This window comes from Microcaecilia unicolor, chromosome 6 (genome assembly GCF_901765095.1).
Source record: "Microcaecilia unicolor chromosome 6, aMicUni1.1, whole genome shotgun sequence".
NCBI classification, from domain to species: domain Eukaryota; kingdom Metazoa; phylum Chordata; class Amphibia; order Gymnophiona; family Siphonopidae; genus Microcaecilia; species Microcaecilia unicolor.
The window spans coordinates 240276592-240300767 of NC_044036.1; the positions used below are offsets into that span (position 1 = coordinate 240276592).

General features: G+C 46.0%; 1 protein-coding gene across 1 annotated transcript in view; it reads right to left on the reverse strand.

The window, feature by feature from the left end:
- The window catches only part of TRAF2 (TNF receptor associated factor 2), a 269754-nt gene that overhangs the window by 101340 nt on the left and 144238 nt on the right, over nucleotides 1-24176 (reverse strand). Inside the window, 1 exon segment of the mRNA XM_030206936.1 lies at nucleotides 18505-18666. Coding sequence (XP_030062796.1) covers nucleotides 18505-18666 — 162 coding nt within the window.

Consider the following 24176-nt stretch of genomic DNA (forward strand, 5'->3'; position numbering starts at 1 on the left):
TTTTGCTAAATGTGATTGGATTCCAATGTGCCTTCTCGGACTGGATGCCGAGAGGCATTCAATTGCATCCATTGGCCCTTTATGTATAGGGAGATGGATCGATTTGGTCTGGGACCCTACTTTTGTAGGTGGATTCAGGCTTTTTATTCATCGCCAAAGGCTTGTGTTCGTATCATCGGTGGGAACTCGGCTTTGTCCCTTCTCTATGGCCATGCCATTGCAGTCTCAGTTTGCTTGAACCCCGATATTTAGGGTGTCTGTATAGCGGGTCGGCAGTACAAACTTGTACTTTTTGCAGATGATGTTCTTTTTTCCTTCTCTTGACCCCTTGTTTCTTTCCTAATCTCATGCATGCCATTGCCTGTTACTTGGAAGTTTCTGGGTTTAAGATCAATATGACTAAATCCGAGGTACTAAACGTTACTTTGCCTAGGGCACTTCTGGATTCCTTGATAGCTTCGTTTCCTTTCCATTGGGTTTCTTGTGGCACCCAGTATCTGTGAGTCCTACTGACCCTTTCTTACGTTGATTTGTTTTCTGCCAATTACTCCGCCTTGGTTAGAGGCCTTTGTCGAGATCTGTAATATTGGGATGATATGAACTTGTCACGGTTCATACATATTGCTACAATTAAAATGTATGTTTTGCCCCACCTGTTATACTTATTTCAGGTTTTAGCCGTTCGCTTATCTCAGGGATTTCTTTCTAATCTACAAGATCGGTTCATCCATTTCATCTGGTCTAACAAACGGCCATGGTTACCTCGATCTTTTCTGTATCGGGATAGGCGGAGGGGTGAATTGAGAGTTCCAAACATATTCTGGTACTACAGGGTGGCCCAGGCGCAGGTGACAGAATGGTATCAAGCGCTCCCTCATAAGCTGTGGGTTCATTTAAAACAGGCATCAGTGGGTATATGCACTTTGGGTTCTTTTATGTTTCAACAATTTTTATTGATGATTCCACAACACATAGACAGCTAGCTCAAATTTTGTACGTTAACTCGAAAACCACATCCTCTAAGTCTGAGCTAAGCAATAAACTCATCATCAACATGTTACCTTTTATCCCCCCTCCTTTCCCCACCCATCCCCTTATACTCCCCCCCCCCCCCCCTCTTCTGGTATTCACATGCCCAATACTGAACCCACGAACCACACAAAGCATAATCCATTCATATAATGAACCTATTATTGACACAGATCCCCCCTCACTACTGGCTCCACCATATACCTAATCCAATCTACAACAGGTTGGTCCCACTAGATCCATACTCTTCACTTTGGGTTCTTTAATGTGGCTTTCTTGTAAGCACTGGTGACTGTGATTTCTACTACACTCTACTACTGGGATAGCCTTTTCGCATCTCCAGATCAGGTTCTGTTTAATCTCACTCCCATAGCATACAACCCTTTGTTTCTGCCAGGTCTCACTCCAGGGCCTTTCTTGTGGTGGGCTTTGTCTATAATATTTAGCTATAAGCTATAAAGTTTTACTTCAGGTATACTGCATTATTTCCCATCCCCCATCTCTCTTTTCCTATCACCCACATGAAAGAATTTCTGGCTGGTCACATGCTCTGATGTGGTCTCATGTTGCTAAGGCAACTGGCAACTCAGATACCTGGTATATCTTGTTACAAAAGTAATTTACTGGGGGATCCAAGATGGCGCTGGACTGAGATTGTTACTCCAGACGTGCTCCCGCGACTTACCTGAGTTTGAGCTGAGAAAGGTAGCCGGATTCCCTTTGCTATGGGGAAACGGCGTGGTAAAGTGAGGGAGGCTCCTGTTACCCCTGCTGGCGCCGTCCTATCGAGGCAGATGACCCTGGAAAGTTGCAGTGTATTGCTGGGACCCCAGGCGACATCTTCTCCTGCTACCCGACCAGTTTTTAATAACTCGGCCAGCAGTGTAGAAGGATATTGGGTAACATGATAATAATAAAACATGATAGTAGTTTAACAAGCAAATATTGTAAGGCAATTCTGGATATATGTATAGGAGTTCATATTTGTTGATCTTTGTGGTATGCTTTGTTAAAGAGATGGGTCTTCAGTAGTTTGCAGAAGTTAGTTAGTTCATAGATCGTTTTTAAGTTGCGCGGCAGCGCGTTCCAGAATTGTGTGCTCAGGTAAGAAAAGGTTGACGCATGCATTAGTTTGTATTTTAGACCTTTACAGTTGGGGGAAGTGAAGATTAAGGAATGTGCGGGATGATTTTTGGCATTCCTGGGTGGTAAGTCTATCAGGTCTGACATGTAGGCTGGGGCATCTCCGTGAATGATTTTGTGAACTAGGGTGCATGTTTTCAACGTGATGCGTTCTTTGAGTGGGAGCCAGTGTAGCTTTTCACGCAGGGGTTTAGCACTTTCATATTCTGTTTTACCGAATATGAGTCTTGCTGCAGTGTTCTGAGCTGTCTGAACACCTAACATTCTATTTGCTTTCTTAGCTGCAGCAGCACACTGAGCAGAAGGTTTCAATGTATCATCAACGACGACACCTAGATCCCTTTCTGGGTCGGTGACTCATAACGTGGAACCTTGCTTGATGTAGCTGAAATTCGGGTTCCTCTTTCCCACATGCATCACTTTGCACTTGCTCACATTAAACGTAATCTGCCATTTAGACGTCCAGTTTCGTAAGGTCATCTTGTAATTTTTCACAATCCTCCCATGATTTTACTACTTTGAATAACTTTGTGTCATCATCAAATTTAATTACCTCACTAGTAACCCCCATCTCTAGGTCATTTATAAATTATGTTAAAAAGCAGCGGTCCCAGCACAGAGCCCTGGGGAACCCCACTAACTACCCTTCTCCATTGAGAATACTGACCATTTAACCCTACTCTCTGTTTTCTATCTTTTAAGCAGTTTTTAATCCACAATAGGATACTACCTCCTATCCCATGACTCTTCAATTTCCTCTGGAGTCTTTCATGAGGTACTTTGTTAAATGCCTTTTGAAAATCCAGATACATAAATATCAACTGGCTGACCTTTATCCACATGTTTGTTCACCCCTTCAAAAGAAATGTAATAGATTGGTGAGGCAAGATTTCCCTTCAGTAAATCCATGTTGGCTTTGTCTCATTAATCCATGCTTTTGAATATGCTCTGTAATTTTGTTCTTATAATAGTCTCTACCATTTTGCCCGGCTCCGACGTAAGACTCACCGGTCTATAACTTCCCGGATCTCCCCTCTTATACCTTGCACCGCTTAAACTGGCAACGTGAGCTGGGGCTGGGGTTGGCTGAGGATGAGTGAAGCAGCTTGGAAAAGGCACTGTTGAAGGTTTCTGTGCCTTTTAAGAAAAATGTTGTCAAAGTTCTGTTCCACTGGTATCTCACACCTGCCTGTTTACAACACATTTTTCCGGGTACTTCTGCCTTGTGTCAGAGGAGATGTGGTGAAATTGGAACTATGGGTCATATTTCGTGGCCCTGTGTGAAGGCCCAGGCTTTGTGGAGGGTGATATAGCATAGGTTACAGAACTGGTTGGACCACCCAATTCCTTGGTCTCCTGAGTTTTTCTTGTTTCCCAAGAAAGTATCTGGACTTAAACAGCCTCTAGCCCTCTTTGTACGTCATGCAACATAAGTACATAAGTAATGCCACACTGGGAAAAGACCAAGGGTCCATCGAGCCCAGCATCCTGTCCACGACAGCGACCAATCCAAGCCAAGGGCACCTGGCAAGCTTCCCAAACGTACAAACATTCTATACATGTTATTCCCGGAATTGTGGATTTTTCCCAAGTCCATTTAGTAGCGGTTTATGGACTTGTCCTTTAGGAAACCGTCTAACCCATTTTTAAACTCTGCTAAGCTAACCGCCTTCACCACGTTCTCCGGCAACGAATTCCAGAGTTTAATTACGCATTGGGTGAAGAAATGTTTTCTCCGATTTGTTTTAAATTTACTACACTGTAGTTTCATCGCATGCCCCCTAGTCCTAGTATTTTTGGAAAGCGTGAACAGACGCTTCACATCCACCTGTTCCACTCCACTCATTATTTTATAAACCTCTATCATGTCTCCCCTCAGCCGTCTCTTCTCCAAGCTGAAAAGCCCTAGCCTCCTTAGTCTTTCTTCATAGGGAAGTCGTCCCATCCCCGCTATCATTTTAGTCGCCCTTCGCTGCACCTTTTCCAATTCCACTATATCTTTCTTGAGATGCGGCGACCAGAATTGAACACAGTACTCAAAGTGCGGTCGCACCATGGAGCAATATAACGGCATTATAACATCCTCACACTTGTTTTCCATACCTTTCCTAATAATACCCAACATTCTATTCGCTTTCCGAGCCGCAGCAGCACACTGAGCAGAAGGTTTCAGTGTATTATCGATGACGACACCCAGATCCCTTTCTTGGTCCGTAACTCCTAACGTGGAACCTTGCATGACGTAGCTATAATTCGGGTTCTTTTTTCCCACATGCATCACCTTGCAATTGCTCACATTAAACGTCATCTGCCATTTAGCGCCTAGTCTCCCAGTCTCGTAAGGTCCTTCTGTAATTCTTCACAATCCTGTCGCGAGTTAACGACTTTGAATAACTTTTGTGTCCTCAGCAAATTTAATTACCTCGCTAGTTACTCCATCTCTAAAAATCATTTATAAATATATTAAAAGCAGCGGTCCTAGCACAGACCCCTGAGGAACCCCACTAACTTACCCTTCTCCATTGTGAATACTGCCCATTTAACCCCACTCTCTGTTTCCTATCCTTCAACAACATGGCCTCATACTGGAAGCAACAGAATGTCTCAACTTTGGTGAAATGCATCAATAAGCTCTGGTATATCTGTGACGGAGCATTTGCTGGCTACTCATAGACGTTCCTTGCATAGGTGAGAAGCTGATTGGGAACCCTTTCTCAGACACTGTTCAGCTTGATTGTTGTTATCAGTTACATGTGGAGAATTCTTTCCTGGACAACTATTGGAAGGGGTTGGGGTGGGGGATTGGGGGGGAGTTTTCCTCTTTAACGAATTTGTATAAAGTTTTAAAGTACCCATTTCATGTACAACTGTCGTCGAGGGTGGATGTGGATCTTTAAACTGATTTCATTATATTTGTAATTATCTGGTGCTACTTGGATCTAGGATTTTTATGTTGTTTTTTATAGTGTTGTGCCTACGTCTGCTTTTCTGGTTTTGCTTAAAAATAAATAAATAAATAAATAAACAACACTAGTGGTTTTCCTCACTGACATGGTTGAGTGATATATGTCCTTACCCAGACTGCTACCATATGGTAAACACATGGTTCTGAATCACATATATATAGTATGATAATAGTTCCTACATATCAAAACACAACACATTAAAAATAACATACAGCCACCATTCATACTTCATTCATTCTCATACTTCTCAAAATTCAAAGATTAAAATACAACATTTGAAATAGAATGATCATCAGTAAATAAACCACATATATCATTGAGTCCTTCTGTGAGGTTCTTCAGTCAGTTCGGGATATTACCCACCCTTCAGCCACCAATCTTCAATTGTTTAATCCTTCACGCAAAGGTTCAGAACCTAACAGACTTAACAGACTCAGCCCAATGGTCTTTCTTTTCCATTTTTCATCTCGTTTCAAAAATCCACATCAAATAGCACATCTGAATTATGCCAAAGTTTTACATGATTTAATACTTTTTGCTTTAGCTCTTCTCAGCTCGACACAACCACTTGAGCTGCACAATTAGCGTCTCAATCATGTGTTTCGCCACTCACTTGGCGTCATCAGGAGCTGTTATACTGTGTGAAAGATATGCACAAAGCACCACTACTATCAATATTATTCTCATAAACCCCTCCAAGAATATATTATATTATCCAAGCAACTTACCACAAGCAAATATCAATCTATAGCAAGCCATTACTGGGGATCACAGAGTCAGACCAAATACTTCATTATGTCCTCTCAGTCAGATATCGCTACAACAGCAATGGGCCCCAATATATATAGGGCACCCATTAACCAATCAAAAGGGCTGAAGGAAGTGAAGCATATGATTACACAATTATCTTACTAAGTCCCATTCAATCTCTTGATTGAGATCTACAGGTTCTAATGTATTGTATAAGAAGCAGGTTAAAGAAGCGAATGATCGCATCACTTGCATTTTGCCATATTCGAAACAAACTATGCAATTACGTAATATACTTGTTAAACATTGGGGTATTTTGGGTATCCATTCCATTTTTAAGGAGCCCCCTCAAATATCATATAGAAGAGCCAGAAATCTTGGAGAGCTTCTATCTGGGAATAGGAATGGTACGTCTGGGGGACCTTGCATTGGTGGGCATTTGAGATGTGAAAAGCGTAATTACTGTAAATACAGCATGTGTACTCTGTGTCATTTTTGGAAATGGTAGGCGTCACTTCCTGAGATGTCGTACAGATTGTAGTTCGAGTAAAGTAATATCAAACATATAAACGGCAAGTGACCGTACTCACTGCAAATGCGCAGTAAGACTTCCCTCTCTGTCCCGCCCCCGCGTCAATACGTGATGACGGGGGGGGCGGGACAGAGAGGGAAAACTGCGTCGCCAACGTTGCTACCGCTCCCCCCCCCCACTCGGAGTCGCCGCGCCACCCCTCCACCCGGCCTGGGCCCTCTCTTCCCTTCTGAACTTACAGATCCATTCGCCGAACGCACCAACGCACATCAGCTGAGCTGCAGTGAGCCCTTCCTTCTTTGCCTGTGGCCCCGCCCTCCTGTGACGTAACGTCAGCGAGGGCGGGACACACACAGGCAGAGAAGAAAGGGGCAGCTCAGCTGATGTGCGTTGCTGCATTCGGCGAATGGATCTGTAAGTTCAGAAGTGAAGAGAGGGCCCGGACCAGGTGGAGGGGTGGCGGCGGCGACAACTTCGAGGGGGGGGGGAGCGGTGGCGACTTCGCGGGGGGGAGGGGAGCGGTGGTGACCGCGGGGGGAGGAAAACCTCTATACCAGCCCGTTTTTACGGGCTCAACGGCTAGTATGGTATAAATTGCCCTTGTGGTAGGTGGTACATAGGGTACACCATTAGAAAGATCAAGGTGCAAGTGGGTGAACACTTAAGTAAGGTAAAATTATGTATCATACCTGATAATTTTCTTTCCATTAATCATAGCTGATCAATCCATAGACTGGTGGGTTGTGTCCATCTACCAGCAGGTGGAGATAGAGAGCAAAGCTTTTGCCTCCCTATATGTGGTCATGTGCTGCCGGAAACTCCTTAGTATATCGATATCAAAGCTCCATCCGCAGGACTCAGCACTTAGAGAATTACACCCACAAAGGGACACTCTGCCCAGCTCACCACCGCCGAAACGGGGGAGGGGAATTAACCCAGCTCATCCCCACACAAGTGGGGGGGAGGGGAATCCGTCCAGCTCATCCCCGCGGAGCGGGGGAGGGACACCACCCGCCGATGCGGGGGGATCTGGCTTATCCTGCAACCGCAACCGCGGGAGGAGCTGACTGACCCTAACACCGCCGAAGCGGGAGGGGTACAAAGCTGCCCTACAGCCGCACAAAGCGGGAGGGAGCGCCGGCAGAATTTATGTCTCAATCCAGCCCCGTAAAACGGAGGGGAGAGGAATGCAGCAGCTCACTGTAACACAAACCGTCTCAACTCTTGAAGAATCCAATTGAAAAAACTTGAACACGAAGTCCTCCTGAACAGGAACTGAAGACTAAACTTGAAGCTGAAATGCAACCAGAATATAAACAGTACAGATATCTGGGAGGGGCTATGGATTGATCAGCTATGATTAATGGAAGAAAATTATCAGGTATGATACATAATTTTACCTTCCATATCATCATGCTGATCAATCCATAGACTGGTGGGATGTACCGAAGCAGTAATCACCCAGGGCGGGACATAGAAATCCCTGACCGCAACACTAAAGCTCCAAACCGGGCCTCCGCCCGAGCCGCCACAGTCAAGCGGTAATGCCTGGAGAAGGTATGGGCCGATGCCCAAGTTTCCGCCTTGCATATCTCTTCCAAGGAGACGGACCCGGCCTCTGCCATCGAGGCCGCCTGAGCTCTAGTGGAGTGAGCCTTCAGCTGAATAGGCGGGCACCTTCCCCGCGGCCACATAAGCCGCTGCAATGGCTTCCTCGACCCATCTTGCCAATGTAGGCTTAGCAGCCTGCAGACCCTTACAAGGACCTGCAAACAGGACAAACAGATGATCCGATTTTCGGAAATCATTGGTCACTTCCAAGTATCTGATGATGACTCATCTCACATCCAGATATTTGAGAGCAGAGTATTCCTCTGGGTAGTCCTCCCTACGAAAGGAAGGGAGACAGAGCTGCTGATTCACATGGAAGCGAGAAACAATCTTGAGCAGGAAGGAAGGCACTGTGCGAATAGTCACTCCTGCCTCAGTGAACTGCAGAAAAGGCTCTCGACATGAGAGTGCCTGGAGCTCGGAAACTCTTCTGGCTGAAGTGATAGCCACCAAACAGACTGCTTTCAACGTCAGGTCTTTCAGAGATGCCCTCGACAAGGGTTCAAAAGGCGGCTTCTGCAAGGCTCTTAGCACCAGGTTGAGATTCCACGCAGGCACCAATGAGTGCAGAGGAGGGCGCAGGTGATTAACTCCCTTGAGAAAACGCACCACATCTGGCTGCGAAGCCAGGGAAGCACCCTTCATGCGGCCCCTGAAGCAAGCCAGAGCCGCTACCTGGACTTTAAGGGAACTGAGCGACAGGCCTTTCTCCAGACCTTCTTGCAGGACACCAGAACTGAAGAAATTGGAGCAGTGAAGGGAGAAGTGAGCCTGCTTCACACCACGCTGCAAAGGTACGCCAAACCCTGGCGTAAGCAGTAGAGTAGAGCGCTTCCTCGCTCTCAGCATAGTGGCGATGACCTTGTCTGAGAAGCCCCTCTTCCTCAGACACTGCCGCTCAATAGCCAGGCCGTAAGACCAAAGGGGGAGGGATCCTCCATCACCACGAGACCCTGATGCAACAGGCCCTGCTCCACTGGCAGCCGCAGAGGGTCGTCCACTGATAGCCTTATCAAGTCCGCGTACCAAGGACGTCTGGGCCAGTCGGGACCCACCAGGATTATTCGGCCCGGATGCTTTGCCACCCGGTCTAGTACCCTGCCCAACATGGGCCAGGGCGGGAACACATAGAGAAGCACCTGTGTCGGCCACTGTTGGAGAAGAGCATCTACTCTCAGAGATCGAGGGTCCCGTCCTCTGCTGAAAAAGCGCGGCACTTGGCAATTGGCCGATGACGCCATCAGATCTAGGCTCGGCTGGCCCCAGCGCTTCGTGATGTCCAAGAACGCCTGAGCCGATAACTGCCACTCTCCGGGATCCAAGGTATAGCGACTGAGAAAGTCCGCCTTGACATTCATGACTCCGGCAATGTGGGCCGCTGACAGCTGTTCCAGGTTCGCTTCCGCCCACTGGCATAGATTCATGGCTTCCTTGGCTAGAGGGGCGCTCTTGGTACCTCCCTGGCGGTTGACATAGGCCACAGCCGTGGCATTGTCCGACAGTACCCGTACTGGCTTCAACGCCAGTACCGGGAGGAACTTCAAAAGCGCCAACCGAATGGCTCTGAGTTCCAGGAGGTTGATAGACCACTTTGCCTCTGCAGGAGACCAGAGCCCCTGCGCTGTCCTTCCCAAGCAGTGGGCTCCTCAGCCCGTCAAAGAGGCGTCCGTCGTGACGACAATCCACTCCGGGGTCACAAGAGGCATCCCTGCAGACAACTTGTCTGTCTTCAGCCACCAGCTCAGCGCCTTGCGCACTGCTGGGTCCAAGGGAAAGCGCACAGCATAATCCTCCGACACTGGAGTCCAGCGCTGCAGCAGAGAGTGTTGTAGTGGTCTCATATGAGCCCTGGCCCAGGGCACTACTTCCATCGTGGCCGTCATAGAGCCCAACAGCTGCACATAGTCCCAAGCCGAAGCGGAGAGGCTACGAGGAACTGGTCCACCTGAGCCTGAAGCTTGACAATCCGATTGTCCGGCAGGAACACTCTGCCCACTTGGGTGTCGAATCGAACTCCCAGATACTCCAGGGACTGAGTCGGGCACAGCTGGCTTTTCTCCCAGTTGATGATCCACCCCAGGGAGCTCAAAAGAGCAATCACCCGGTCCACAGCTTTGCCGCACTCTGCATAAGAGGGGGCTCGGATCAACTAGTCGTCCAGATAAGGATGGACTTGTACTCCTTCCTTTCGCAGGAAGGCCGCGATGACCACCATTTACTTTGGCGAAGGTCCGCGGAGCAGTAGCCACCCGCAAGGGAGGGCTCTGACACTGGAAGTGTCGGCCCAGGACTGCAAACGCAGAAAGCGTTGATGAGGAGGCCAGAGGGAATATGCAAGTACGCTTCCTGATGTCCAAGGATGCCAGGAACTCCCCTGCCCTTCACTGCGCTATAACCGAGTGGAGAGTCTCCATGCGAAAGTGCCGAACTACTTCAAGGCCCGATTGACCCCTTTGAGGTCGAGGATAGGCCGTACAGAACCTCTTTCTTTGGGACCACAAAGTAAATGGGTAGTAACGTCCCCCTTGCAAGCTGATTTTCTGGCACCGGAACCGACCGCACCCCAGGGGATCAGATTGTCCAAGGTCTGCTGCACTGCCACAGCTTTGACGGAGACTTGCAGGCGAGACAGTACAAACCCGTCTCTTAAGGGTCGGCAGAACTCTAGCTTGTAGCCGTTTCTGATGACTTCCAGCACCCAAGTGTCTCAAGTTACCCTGGTCCACTCGCCCAGAAACGAGGACAGGCGTCCTCCAATCTGCACTGGGCCATGGGACCAGGACCCCGTCATTGGGTACGAGACCCTGGGGGAGGACCGGAGGGCGCACCTCCGGGACGGCGGTCTCTGCGAAAGGAATGCTGCTTGGGGGAGAAATTCCTCTTGAAGGAAGAGGGGGCAGAGGAGCCCAACTTGCCCGGGCGGTACCCGACGGGCTTCCTGAAACCGTCTCTGGAGATACCGGGGCGAGCACTGGCCCGAGCCCTGACCTCTGGTAACCTCTTGCCCTTAGACGTGCCGAGATCGGTCACAATTTTGTCCAGCTCGACCCCAAAGAGCAGCTTGCCTTTAAAAGGCAACTTAGCCAGGCGGGACTTAGAGGCGTGGTCAGCAGACCAATGTTTCAGCCAAAGCCACCGCCGCGCAGAGGACTGTCTGAGCCATACCTTTAGCCGGCTCTCAAGACATCATACAGTAAGTCTGCCAAATAAGCCAAGCCCGATTCTAGGGCCGGCCAGTCAGCCCTCAAGGAAGGATCCGAGGGGGAAGCCCGCTGCACAATCGTCAGGCACGCCCTGGCCACATAGGAGCCGCAAACTGAGGCCTGCAAACTTAGGCAGCCGCCTCGAAGGACGACCTTAAATCCGCCTCCAATCTTCTGTCTTGGGCGTCCTTTAGGGCCGTGCCACCTTCCACCGGCAACGCCGTTTTCTTAGTCACCGCAGTGATTAAAGAATCCACGGTAGGCCAAAGAAGGCCTCCCGTTCACTTTCAGGCAAAGGATAGAGGCGGGACATAGCCCTAGCCACTTGAGGCTCGCTTCCGGGACATCCCATTGAGCCGAAATTAAGGTGTGCATGGCATCATGCACGTGGAAGGTTCTAGGCGGGCGCTTCGTCCCCAGCATAATGGCGGAGCCAACAGGGGCTGAGGGAGAGACGTCTTCCGGAGAGGAAATCATCAAAATGCTCATGGCCTGCACTAACAGGTTGGGCAAATCCTCTGAGCGAAAGATCCGCGCTGCAGAGGGGTCATCCGCTCCATCCGAGCGGGAATCCGTCTCCTCCAAGGAATCCCCAAAGGACCGTTGGGAGAACTCAGATACGCTGCCCTCATCTACATCAGAGGAAACAGAGTCCTCTAAGGCCTGGGAATCCACCCGAGGGCGTTTACTTCCGGGGGCCTCAACCCCTTTATCAGACAAGGGAGAAGGGGCAGCGTTTTGCATAAGGAAGGCCTGATGCAGCAGCAAAATAAACTCGGGGGAGAAACCCCCCAGACTGTGCACTTCAGCAGCCTGGGCCACAGCCCTAGACACACCCTCAACCGGGTGCTCGCAAGAGCGGGGGAGAAAACATGCTGTGCATCCAAGATGGCGTCCGGCGCGACACTCCGCGAAGGAGCCGCGTGGGAAGAACGGCGCTTAACTTTAGCCGCTTTTTTGCCGTTGCCCAAATCAAGGGCGGCCATGGCATTAACTTCTCCCAGCTCAAGGGCGGCCCAAGAAGAAGCCGTCCGAGCAGAGTGGCCGGCCAAGATGGCGGAGGCGAGCAGCGGGGATGGGCGTTTATGGCGGGAAAAACTGCCACACCGGAGGAAGACCCGGGACACTGACCGGCCTCCAAACTGACACCCAACAAGGGCTAATCAGACTTTAAGACCCCCGCTAGAAGCGCACACGCTGTCCGGGGAGCGATTTTTCGCGCCCTCGCCCTCCGACGCCATAGGCTACATGGAGATCGATCGGGGAACCCCCTGCCCGCTATAAAAAGGTAAAATTACCTGCTTCTCGCTCCGAGCTGTAACGACCTGGTGTCCCGTGAGTAGCTGCAATAATGTTTAAATAAACGTCGAAATAAACGCCCTTAAGGACATTCAAAATTTTTTTTTTTTTACAGAGCCAGCGGGTGTGACCACCACCTGCTGAGATAGAGAACATACTGAGGAGTTTCCGGCAGCACATGACCACATATAGGGAGGCAAAAGCTTTGCTCTCTATCTCCACCTGCTGGTAGATGGACACAACCCACCAGTCTATGGATTGATCAGCATGATGATATGGAATATTAGATTACAAAAACTGGAGGCTCCCCTTGTAACCCACTGGATAGAAGTCGCACATGATTTGGCAGAATTTAGATTTATTGTTCTGTATCAATTTCATAACAATCATGGGGGTAATATACCTCAGAAATTACATAGATTAGAACAAAAATATATTTTCTGATACATTAGAACCTGTAGGTCTCAATCGAGAGATTGAATGGGACTTAGTAAGATAATTGTGTAATCATATGCGTCACTTCCTTCAGCCCTTTTGATTGGTTAATGGGTGCTCTATATATAATGGGGCCCATTGCTGTTGCAGCGATATCTGAGAGGACATAATGAAGTATTTGGTCTGACTCTGTGATCCCCAGTAATGGCTTGCTATAGATTGATATTTGCTTGTGGTAAGTTGCTTGGATAATATATTCTTGGAGGGGTTATGAGGATAATATTGATAGTAGTGGTGTTTTGTGCATATCTTTCACACAGTATAACAGCTCCTGATGACGCCAAGTGAGTGGCGAAACACATGATTGAGACGCCAATTGTGCGGGACAAGTGGTTGTGTCGAGCTGAGAAGAGCTAAAACAAAAAGCAAAAAGTATTAAATCATGTAAAACTTTGGCATAATTCAGATGTGCTATTTGATGTGGATTTTTGAAACAAGATGAAAAACAGTAAAGAAAGACCATCGGGCTGAGTCTGTTAATCCTGTTAAGTCTGTTAGGTTCTGAACCTTTGCATGAAGGATTAAACAATTGAAGATTGGTGGCTGAAGGGTGTGTAATATCCCAAACAGACTGAAGAACCTCACAGAAGGACTCAATGATATATGTGGTTTATTTACTGATGGTCATTTCTATTTCAAATGTTGTATTTTAATCTTTGAATTTTGAGAAGTATGAGAATGAATGAAGTATGAATGGTGGCTGTATGTTATTTTTAATGTGTTGTGTTTTGATATGTAAGGAACTATTATTATATTATATATATGTGATTTTGCTAATAAAGAGTATTTTGTATATTGTATTGATATATATACTTTCCTGTTTTGTTTCTAATTAAGATTAGGAGGAAGTTGAGACTAAATTGATTCCTATTTAGACAAATTTGATTTGTTAAAACACATGGTTCTGCCCATGTCTGTGTTTCTCTCTTCCTGTTAAGCTAATAGCATTCATTTTACAGGGACAACTTTACAAATATCATAGTACTGGATTCTCCCGTTGGGCTAGCCTGATAACCCAGATCAATATGATGCCCTACAATGCAGTTAAATTTCTGAAACCTAGTTCCTACTTCGCAGAATAACTAGAAACAGCAGAATTAGCCCTCACAGCCCCTTGTAAGTTGTGACAGAGGTGTCAAGAAGCAAATTACACAAACCTGGTTGGCTCTGAAACAGGTCAGTGACCCTTTTAGTCGCAGGCAGTGTCTACGTTTCAAAGATGAGGATAAAGCAGAATATCATAAAAGGAAAAATGAAGGTAAGCAGAATATCATAAAAGAACAAAAGTCCTCTTGGAGGCCAAGCATAACAGTTGGGGAAGAGGTCATAGACCAAGAGCTCTGTGGCTGTGGACAGAGCAAGAAAAGGGCATACTACATGATTTAGGAATACTAGAAGGAAAAAAAGCAAGAGAAACAGGAGGTATAGCTTATGGAAAAAAAATCATTGTTTCCATTAACGAAATACCAACATTCCTTAAATAACTATGTGGCCCTTTTACTAAAGCTTAGCATGTGCACATGGAATTAGCACATGTTAAACGCTAAGAAGTCCATTTTATACCTACGGGATTCTTAACATTTACTACTACTACTAATCATTTCTATAGCGCTACTAGACATACGCAGCGCTGTACACATTATATACAGGTACTAGGGGGCTCACAATCTAAGGGGTTTTTTTGTACCTGGAGCAATGGAGTGTTTAGTGACTTGCCCAAGGTCACAAGGAGCTGCAGTGGGAATCAAACCCAGGTTGCCAGGATCAAAGCCCGTTGCACTAACCATTACGCTACTCCTCCACTCCAGATTCTATGTGTGTGCCCAACTAAAACTGGTTGAATCAATTAGTGCCATTGAGAGCTGATTGGCAACAAATGGCACCAAGGGGGGAGGAAAACCTCTATACCAGCCCGTTTTTACGGGCTCAACGGCTAATATGGTATAAATTGCCCTTGTGGTAGGTGGTACATAGGGTACACCATTAGAAAGATCAAGGTGCGAGTGGGTGAACACTTAAGTAAGGTAAAATTATGTATCATACCTGATAATTTTCTTTCCATTAATCATAGCTGATCAATCCATAGACTGGTGGGTTGTGTCCATCTACCAGCAGGTGGAGATAGAGAGCAAAGCTTTTGCCTCCCTATATGTGGTCATGTGCTGCCGGAAACTCCTCAGTATGTCGATATCAAAGCTCCATCCGCAGGACTCAGCACTTAGAGAATTACACCCACAAAGGGACACTCTGCCCAGCTCACCACCGCCGAAACGGGGGAGGGGAATTAACCCAGCTCATCCCCACACAAGTGGGGGAAGGGAATCCGTCCAGCTCATCCCCGCGGAGCAGGGGAGGGACACCACACCGCCGATGCGGGGGGATCTGGCTTATCCTGCAACCGCAACCGCGGGAGGAGCTGACTGACCCTAACACCGCCGAAGCGGGAGGGGTACAAAGCTGCCCTACAGCCGCACGAAGCGGGAGGGAGCGCCGGCAGAATTTAAGTCTCAATCCAGCCCCGTAAAACGGAGGGGAGAGGAATGCAGCAGCTCACTGTAACACAAACTCGTCTCAACTCTTGAAGATTCCAATTGAAAAAAACTTGAACACGAAGTCCTCCTGAACAGGAACTGAAGACTAAACTTGAACCTGAAATGCAACCAGAATATAAACAGTACAGATATCTGGGAGGGGCTATGGATTGATCAGCTATGATTAATGGAAAGAAAATTATCAGGTATGATACATAATTTTACCTTCCATATCCATCATGCTGATCAATCCATAGACTGGTAGGATGTACCGAAGCAGTACTCACCCGGGGCGGGACATTGAAATCCCTGACCGCAACACTGAAGCTCCAAACCGGGCCTCCGCCCGAGCAGCCACAGTCAAGCGGTAATGTCTGGAGAAGGTATGGGCCGATGCCCAAGTTGCCGCCTTGCAAATCTTTTCCAAGGAGACGGACCCGGCCTCTGCCATCGAGGCCGCCTGAGCTCTAGTGGAGTGAGCCTTCAGCTGGATAGGCGGTACCTTCCCCGCGGCCACATAAGCCGCTGCAATGGATTCCTTGACCCATCTTGCCACTGTAGGCTTAGCAGCCTGCAGACCCTTACGAGGACCTGCAAACAGGACAAACAGATGATCCGACTTCCGGAAATCATTGGTCACTTCCAAGTATCTGATGATGACTCGTCTCACATCTAGATATTTGAGAGCAGAGTATTCCTCTGGGTAGTCCTCCCTACGAAAGGAAGGGAGACAGAGCTGCTGATTCACATGGAAGCGAGAAACAATCTTGGGCAGGAAGGAAGGCACTGTGCGAATAGACACTCCTGCCTCAGTGACCTGCAGAAAGGGCTCTCGACATGAGAGTGCCTGGAGCTCGGAAACTCTTCTGGCTGAAGTGATAGCCACCAAAAAGACTGCTTTCAACGTCAGGTCTTTCAGAGATGCCCTCGACAAGGGTTCAAAAGGTGGCTTCTGCAAGGCTCTTAGCACCAGGTTGAGATTCCACGCAGGCACCACTGAGCGCAGAGGAGGGCGCAGGTGATTAACTCTCTTGAGAAAACGTACCACATCTGGCTGCGAAGCCAGGGAAGCACCCTTCAGGCGGCCCCTGAAGCAAGCCAGAGCCGCTACCTGGACTTTAAGGGAACTGAGCGACAGGCCTTTCTCCAGACATTCTTGCAGGAACGCCAACACTGACAAGATTGGAGCAGTGAAGGGAGAAAGTGAGCCTGCTTCACACCACGCTGCAAAGGTACGCCAAACCCTGGCGTAAGCAGTAGAAGTAGAGCGCTTCCTCGCTCTCAGCATAGTGGCGATGACCTTGTCTGAGAAGCCCTTCTTCCTCAGACGCTGCCGCTCAATAGCCAGGCCGTAAGACCAAAGGGGGAGGGATCCTCCATCACCACGGGACCCTGATGCAACAGGCCCTGCTCCACTGGCAGTCGCAGAGGGTCGTCCACTGAGAGCCTGATCAAGTCCGCATACCAGGGATGTCTGGGCCAGTCCGGACCCACCAGGATTATCCGGCCCGGATGCTTTGCCACCCGGTCTAGCACCCTGCCCAACATGGGCCAGGGCGGGAACACATAGAGAAGCTCCTGTGTCGGCCACTGTTGGAGAAGAGCATCTACTCCCAGAGATCGAGGGTCCCGTCCTCTGCTGAAAAAGCGCGGCACGTTGAAATAAACGCCCTTAAGGACGTCCAAAATTTTTTTTTTTTTTTCCAACGGAGCCAGCGGGAGGGGGGAGAAAAGGAGGGACCTGGCGCCACCAGGTTTGCACTTGCTCAAGAAGAGCCCTCAACCCCAGGTACTCAACAAAACCTAAAAATTAGGCTTGAAGACCTAGCCAGAGCTGCTGCTGTGTGTGACCACCACCTGCTGAGATAGAGAACATACTGGGGAGTTTCCGGCAGCACATGACCACATATAGGGAGGCAAAAGCTTTGCTCTCTATCTCCACCTGCTGGTAGATGGACACAACCCACCAGTCTATGGATTGATCAGCATGATGATATGGAATTTAGATTTGTGTACACATAATTTTACGCACTATTCTATAACAATTTGTGCCCAAATTCCATGGTGTGCAACTCAAAAGTGGATGTACCCATGAGACGTACATGGGCGATCAGGGGCATTCCTAAAATTTGTGTGCAATGTTATAGTATACTGGAGATATGCACCCGTTTCAGCAGGTATAAGTCCTGGTGCCCAAATTTGTGCGCTAAAATTGGCACTCAATGCTATGGACACATCTTTCTGTACCCATTATAAAATAGCGCTGACTTTCCAGTGATGATTTTTGAGCGTCATATATTGAATCTGGGCCTTAGCGCATGGCTAATTCCATTAATGCATGCTAAGCTTTAGTAAAAGGGCTCCAAGTCACTATATATACAAAACAATTTAAGAAAAATCAATCACATTTCCCTTCCAAAAGAAATTACTGCTTACAATTATGAAAGCTGTTGTGCTTACTTACAACTATTACTATGTGCCATGTATAATCAGCAGCATCTCCTGACATCTAAGATTTTTAAGAAGCTGGGACATTAAATAGTTGTGACCCATCAGGACAAAAAAAAAAAAAAAGTAAAAGCTAAAATTTGATAAAAAAAATAAGAGACAAATTTGCATTAGACAGAAGGATTGAAAAGGCAGGTCAATATTCTGATAAGATCAGAAAGTATGCTCCTTACAAAACTGAACTCCATGCAAATGTGATAACATCAATTTTAGTAAATTTGACACAGTCACAGCCACATGCCACTCAATTCCTAGTATAATAGTGGTTGGGTGAATGACTTTTGATAACTTTGACCCGTGCAGGCTGGAGATGGCAATATAGAGGAGAATCCAAAGGGGGCAGGAGCAGTTAATGTTACTGCCAAATGAATGATGGCGAGGAGGAATGGTGGCCTGGGATGAGAATGAGTGTATGTACCTTGCTCAATGCACCGTACCTTTATTTCAGGAAAGTAAAAGGCCCCTTTGCAGTACTTGCAGTTCAGCTTTCTCTCTGGACACTCCCGCTCGTTATGGCGTTCCATATCATTCAGTTTGATCATACTTTTACAAGACGGACACTGTGTCAGCATGAATGGGCATCTCCCCTCATGGGTGCCCTGTAACAAATACAACAGCATCAAGTCACTATGTTAAAGATTTTAACCAGGTACATTGTGTGTGGGGGGGTGGGGGGAGAGAGGAGATGCAGTGCTAAAAGGGATAATGTGCTTACATGCCACTCATACTTAGATAAGCTGTTAGTTGACTGGCCCATCCATATTTCCCTGCCAGGAGCTATTTTTGCTTTAGCTCCAATTACAGGGGCTTTGTTTCTTGTAGATCAGGGGTTGTTAAACCAGTCCTTGGGACACACCTATCCAGTCAGATTTTCATGATATCCGCAATGAATATGCATAAGTTTGCATGCACTACCTCCTTTCTGTGCAAATTCATCTACTCTAGGGTTCTCAACCCAGTCCTCGAGACACATCCAAAATCCAAATAGCAAATGTAACCAGTGGGTTTTTAGTGAGTTTTGGAGGGCTCACAGTTTCCACCACAAGTGTAACAGGTAGGGGGAGGTATGGGCCTGGGTCCACTTGTCTACAGTGCACTGCACCCACCACTAGACTATTCCAGGGATCTGCTGCTCTAATGGACCTGGCTATAACAGCTGAGGCTGTCATAGAGGCTGGTGAGTACTATTTTTATTCACATTTTTCAGGGGTGGGAATGGGGTCAGTGAACACTGGGGGAGTAAGGGGGGGTCATCATCGAATCCCTCCCAGTGGTCATCTGGTTATTTACAGTATCTTTTGTGTCTTATTCATTTGAAATAATGTAATTTAATAATAATACTAAGTCAATCCCTAAAACATTGGTAGAACATTTTTTATTAGATTTTGTTGAAAGGGGTTTCACTTTATGCAAGGAGATTTTAAAAAAATTTTCAAAAAAAAAAAAAAAAAAAAAAAAAGAGTGTGAACCTTTGAAGGACAAGCTATGATGTATAGAGCTGTACATGTGAGCCGCATTTAGCAGTATGACTCACTGAAAACTAGCTCGGGCTGCAGGAGCAGCCTATACTGAGTCCTTCTGTTCTGCACTTTAAATAAAACTCTAGGCAGATGTATGCCACAGAAAGTTCTCTGTGGACCTCCAGTTTCTCCCCTCGACTTAGTAGTATTGTTAAATTCGTGTCCCTCCCTGAAGAGATTCGTTTGAGATTTCATTTGAAAAGCAGGTCTAGAACAAAACATTGAAGTTTTCGCCCTACATATTTTGGTTTTGTTCCATTATGGCTGTAAAACATCCGTGTTAGGCACGCCCTAAACACCCCCTTGTGATTTGAAAGCAGTAGACGAATTGCAAAGATAAACGTCTGCAAAATAGGTTTCAAAAGTACTGATCTGGATGTTTTAAGAAGAAATTCGTCCAAATGCTGCTTTATGACACTTTTTGGACATTTTTCTCTTTTGAAAAATTAGCCACCTGGTCAGTCAAATTGTAAGGATGCCCACAATGAACACGCATATTCATTGTGGGTATCCTCAAAGTCTGCCCAAGAAGGTGGCCAGAGCCACATCCACCACTCTATGCAAGCCCCAGTTACCCATGTTTAAATGCTGGTTGTCCAGCCTCCACCATGCCAACCATACAGGCAGCCAATCCTGATGTAGTCTTGGTTATAACCACATATCATCCCCAAGTATTGCTGACAGTATGCAACTTACCAGTCAAGATGTCTTCCCCTCCCCCCTGAGCTGCATGGAATCCTCACTCACAGCACATGACAATAAAATGATCTACAACACTGGAATTGCCGAAACTTCACCTGTCTTTTGCCATTTGTGGGACACAGACTATAGAAGTCTATCCAGATTTGGCCTCAGTTCCCACTAATCTTGACCAAGAAAACACCTCAACAGCCATGTTGTGTTTTCATCCTCTTTCTATTTAGGCATCCCCTGTGTCTATCCCACATATTTTTGAATTCGCTCACTGTTTTTGACTCTACTACCTCTTCTGGAAGGGCATGCCAGGCATGTACTACCCTCTCTGTGAAAAAGTATTTCCTGATGTTACTCCTAAGTCTACCTCCCTTCAACCCCAATTCATGTCCTCTAGTTCTACCACCCCTACCACGGCTCCTCGGAAACAGCTGAGAAATGAAGGAGAAGTGCAGAGTATCTTGCAGGCACTACCAAGGTTGGAAGCTTCTCAATTGACATCACCCACAGGTCCTGAGTGGAAGTATAAGATCTCTGCCCTACCGCAGAGGTGTGTGACTGTGAGCATGTGCCTGAAGAACCTCCCCTTTTGGAGCATCTTCAGAGCACTGAGGAGCAAGGAACAGGGGAGTTTGTCCGAATCTCTGAATGGGGAAGCAGAAAAGTGGAAGAGGAGCACTTAAGAAGGTGGAAACTGTACAGGTAAGAGGTCCGATGGACCTTTATGTTACTAATATCGCTCCTCTACCTAGACCACCTAATGTTGAATCTCTCTCTGATGCCTCTCATCTCACAGTCGAACCCCTCTATCCCAGCCGGCTTATTTACCCTCCCACCAGTGATGGTGGAGCATGTGCCCTTGATACAGGATCTCCTGTAACTGGGCCTTCTCTTATATCTTCTAGTTTGTCAACAATTATTACCTGTCCAACTCCAGGGCAATTATCTGCAGACTTGTTTTTATCACATACTTCCTCAATAACCTCTGAGCTTTCTTTAAAGGATACTGAATGTGTGTTAACTCGGATGGAAAAAATACTGCAGGAGAACTTGTCATTATCTAAATTAGCAGTAGAAGCTTCATCTAAGTTGGTTGAGCACGAGAACTGTTTATCAACTATTGAGCAGTTTTGACTACGGTGACTAAGGACAATCTTCTGATACACTTACAGATGGAGACCATTCAGAATTCTCAGCATGCACATAATTTGAGATTGCTTAACTTTCCAGTCACATATTATCTATCAGCATTGGAACTCTTTAAAATTTATTTGCATGATGTTTTGCAGTTATCTAATTTTGATTCAGTGCAGGTAGTTAGTATTTATTATTTACCTCTACCAAATAAATGAAGGAGGAAGAAGCAACAACAACAGATGTGATTAATTCCCTGGACAGTTTGGACTTGTCTAAGTTTTTGAAATCCTCACAGGACACCATAGATAAGCTGGCGACATTGTTAGCTGTTTTACAGTCTGAGGAGTTAAAGTTACAAATTCTTAAAGCTTATTTTCCTAAGAAGTTGTTTCTTTTTTGTGGTCAAGCAATTCAATTTATTCCTGACATCTCCAGGCCTACTCAACTTTGCAAGAAGGCTTTCTTAAGGCTGAGACCTAAGGATTTAGCCATAGAAGCCTCTTTCTTCCTAAAATGTCCTTGTACATGCCTGGTAGACTTCGAGAACAATCATTATTTTTTCCTTGATCCTCTTCAACTGGAGACTTTTTTGGTGAATAAACAGATTCTTAGAGATCAAAGTTAAGGCTGAAGTATAGATCTATTAGATATAGAGTTCTAGATTTTTGAACTGGTCTGCAAGATTACTCTATTATTTATTATTAGTAATTAGTTTTCCTTGTCCCCCTTTATGAGATCCTGTTTTTCTTGATGTGGACTAGAAGAGTTGGTTTGTTTTATTTTTGCCTTTGGGAAATTGCTTTTCTTTTTCTGTATTATGGTAATACAAATTTAAAATTTTAAAAAATCCCCTAATACAGAAAGAGTAATTAATTGCGAAACACCAGCCAATGTCAGATGGATTTTGTTTTCATAACACTACAAGTGAAAACTATTTTGAATGTCGAATACACATTGTCTATGTTTCTGCAGGGACTTTACCCTCATTTTCTTTCAAATACATAAATATCAATGAATAAAAATAATAATTTTGGAATAAGAAAGGTTTTCAGCCAATGACAGAAAATTAAACACCAACAGTGCTATGATTTATACTGAGGCTTTTTCCCTCCTGATGAATATTTCATAAATATTTCTTTATTGAGAAGAGTGAAATTGAATGAAAAAAAAGAATATACAATTTTTATAGACTTGTATATACATTTATACTGGAGAGCGGATATTTGCTTTGTGTTGAAATAATGTGCGTTAACAGCATTATTATTATATACCATTAGTAAATGGTTCCCTTGATAAATTCAGCCATAGGTGTCTTGTTCACACATGTATACATTTTCAAAGCTGACATGCAAACACACTAGCATAAGGGAGAAAGTAAAGAGGTGAAAGGAAAAAGGAGAATAAAAATATAGACATAAAGAACATCAACAAAATTTATCCTGGCTCCTCTCTCCCACCTCAATCAACTCTGAAAAGGAGGCCAATTGTCCAAGCTCTTTAACCTCTAAAGAAGCTTCAATAAGCTGCTCTCCAACATACCAACACTACCTGTACTCCCTCCGACTGGTTCCGCCAAAGGACAACAGATGCAGACTTTCACCTAAACCATAAAAAGCCATGCAGTCCCAAGTAAAAAGACTCAAAATAAAATAAAAATTAAAAAAGTCAGAAACTGAAGTAGGATTTGAACCTTGAGCCCCTGATTCTGAGCCCACAGCTCTAGCCATCTGCTGGTCCTTTTATAAGAAGGATGTTCCAAAGCTGTCACACAGACGCCCATGTCCCTTGTTTTCTGTGTTCATAATTCCGATGTTTCAGTTTGTAAAACAGATGTTCATGCAAATGTTTCCACTACATGGATGTCCATCTCATGTGTATTTTAGAACAGGCTGTATCCTGTTCTAAAACAATGGAGAGATGGATGTCCATTTGTGATGTGCTGAACTTGGAAGTCTATATTCTGAGCTGGATGTCCTTTCTAAAATGCCACTCAGATACTTTCTCTGTCCCTAAAGGGCTCAAAATCTATGCTTTGTACCTGGGGCAACGGAGGGTTGAGTGACTTGTCCACAGTAACAAATGGTTCCTGGAATAACAATTTGTATTTCTTGCTGTACTTATGCTTTTGCCAGTTGTTTTTTTCCTCGTTTCCTAATTTAATTCTTGAAGAGTTTCTTCTCTTCCTTCACAACTTCTGTTGTTCCTTTCCCTTTCAGTACTGGTGGATTCTCACTCATTCCTTCTTGTGCTGAACCTCTGTGAGTTGATTTTAATATTCATGTCTCTTCAACGAATCAAACTCTAGATCTCACAACTAGGCAGCTGAAGGAAAAAAAAAGTTTTCAGCTGGTTAAGAAGATTGTATAATTGCCAGAAACAGATACGGCTAGCTGAAATGCACGCACATGATTCTTGGCATCTTGCTGCTTGACTACTGGCACAACAAAACTACTTGAGAAATCTGCAACAAACAAATCTACAATGGAAGAAAAGATAAGAATCACGCCTCTGCTGGTTTGGCCACGTCTGCAGAAAAGGAAGCCATTGTAAATACCAAGATGGTTACTCGAACCATGTTGATCACCTGGATGGAAAGTTGTACAAAGTGCTCCAAGAAAGACCTGGCACAGGCAAATACAGTCTGAAGCAAAATGGCTCCACTTCTGCATGGATGATTTTACTGCACTGAACAGACCCGAATGCACTGGAAGAGACTCACTACAGATGCCCTATGGGACTGCTCTACCAACTAAGAGCCC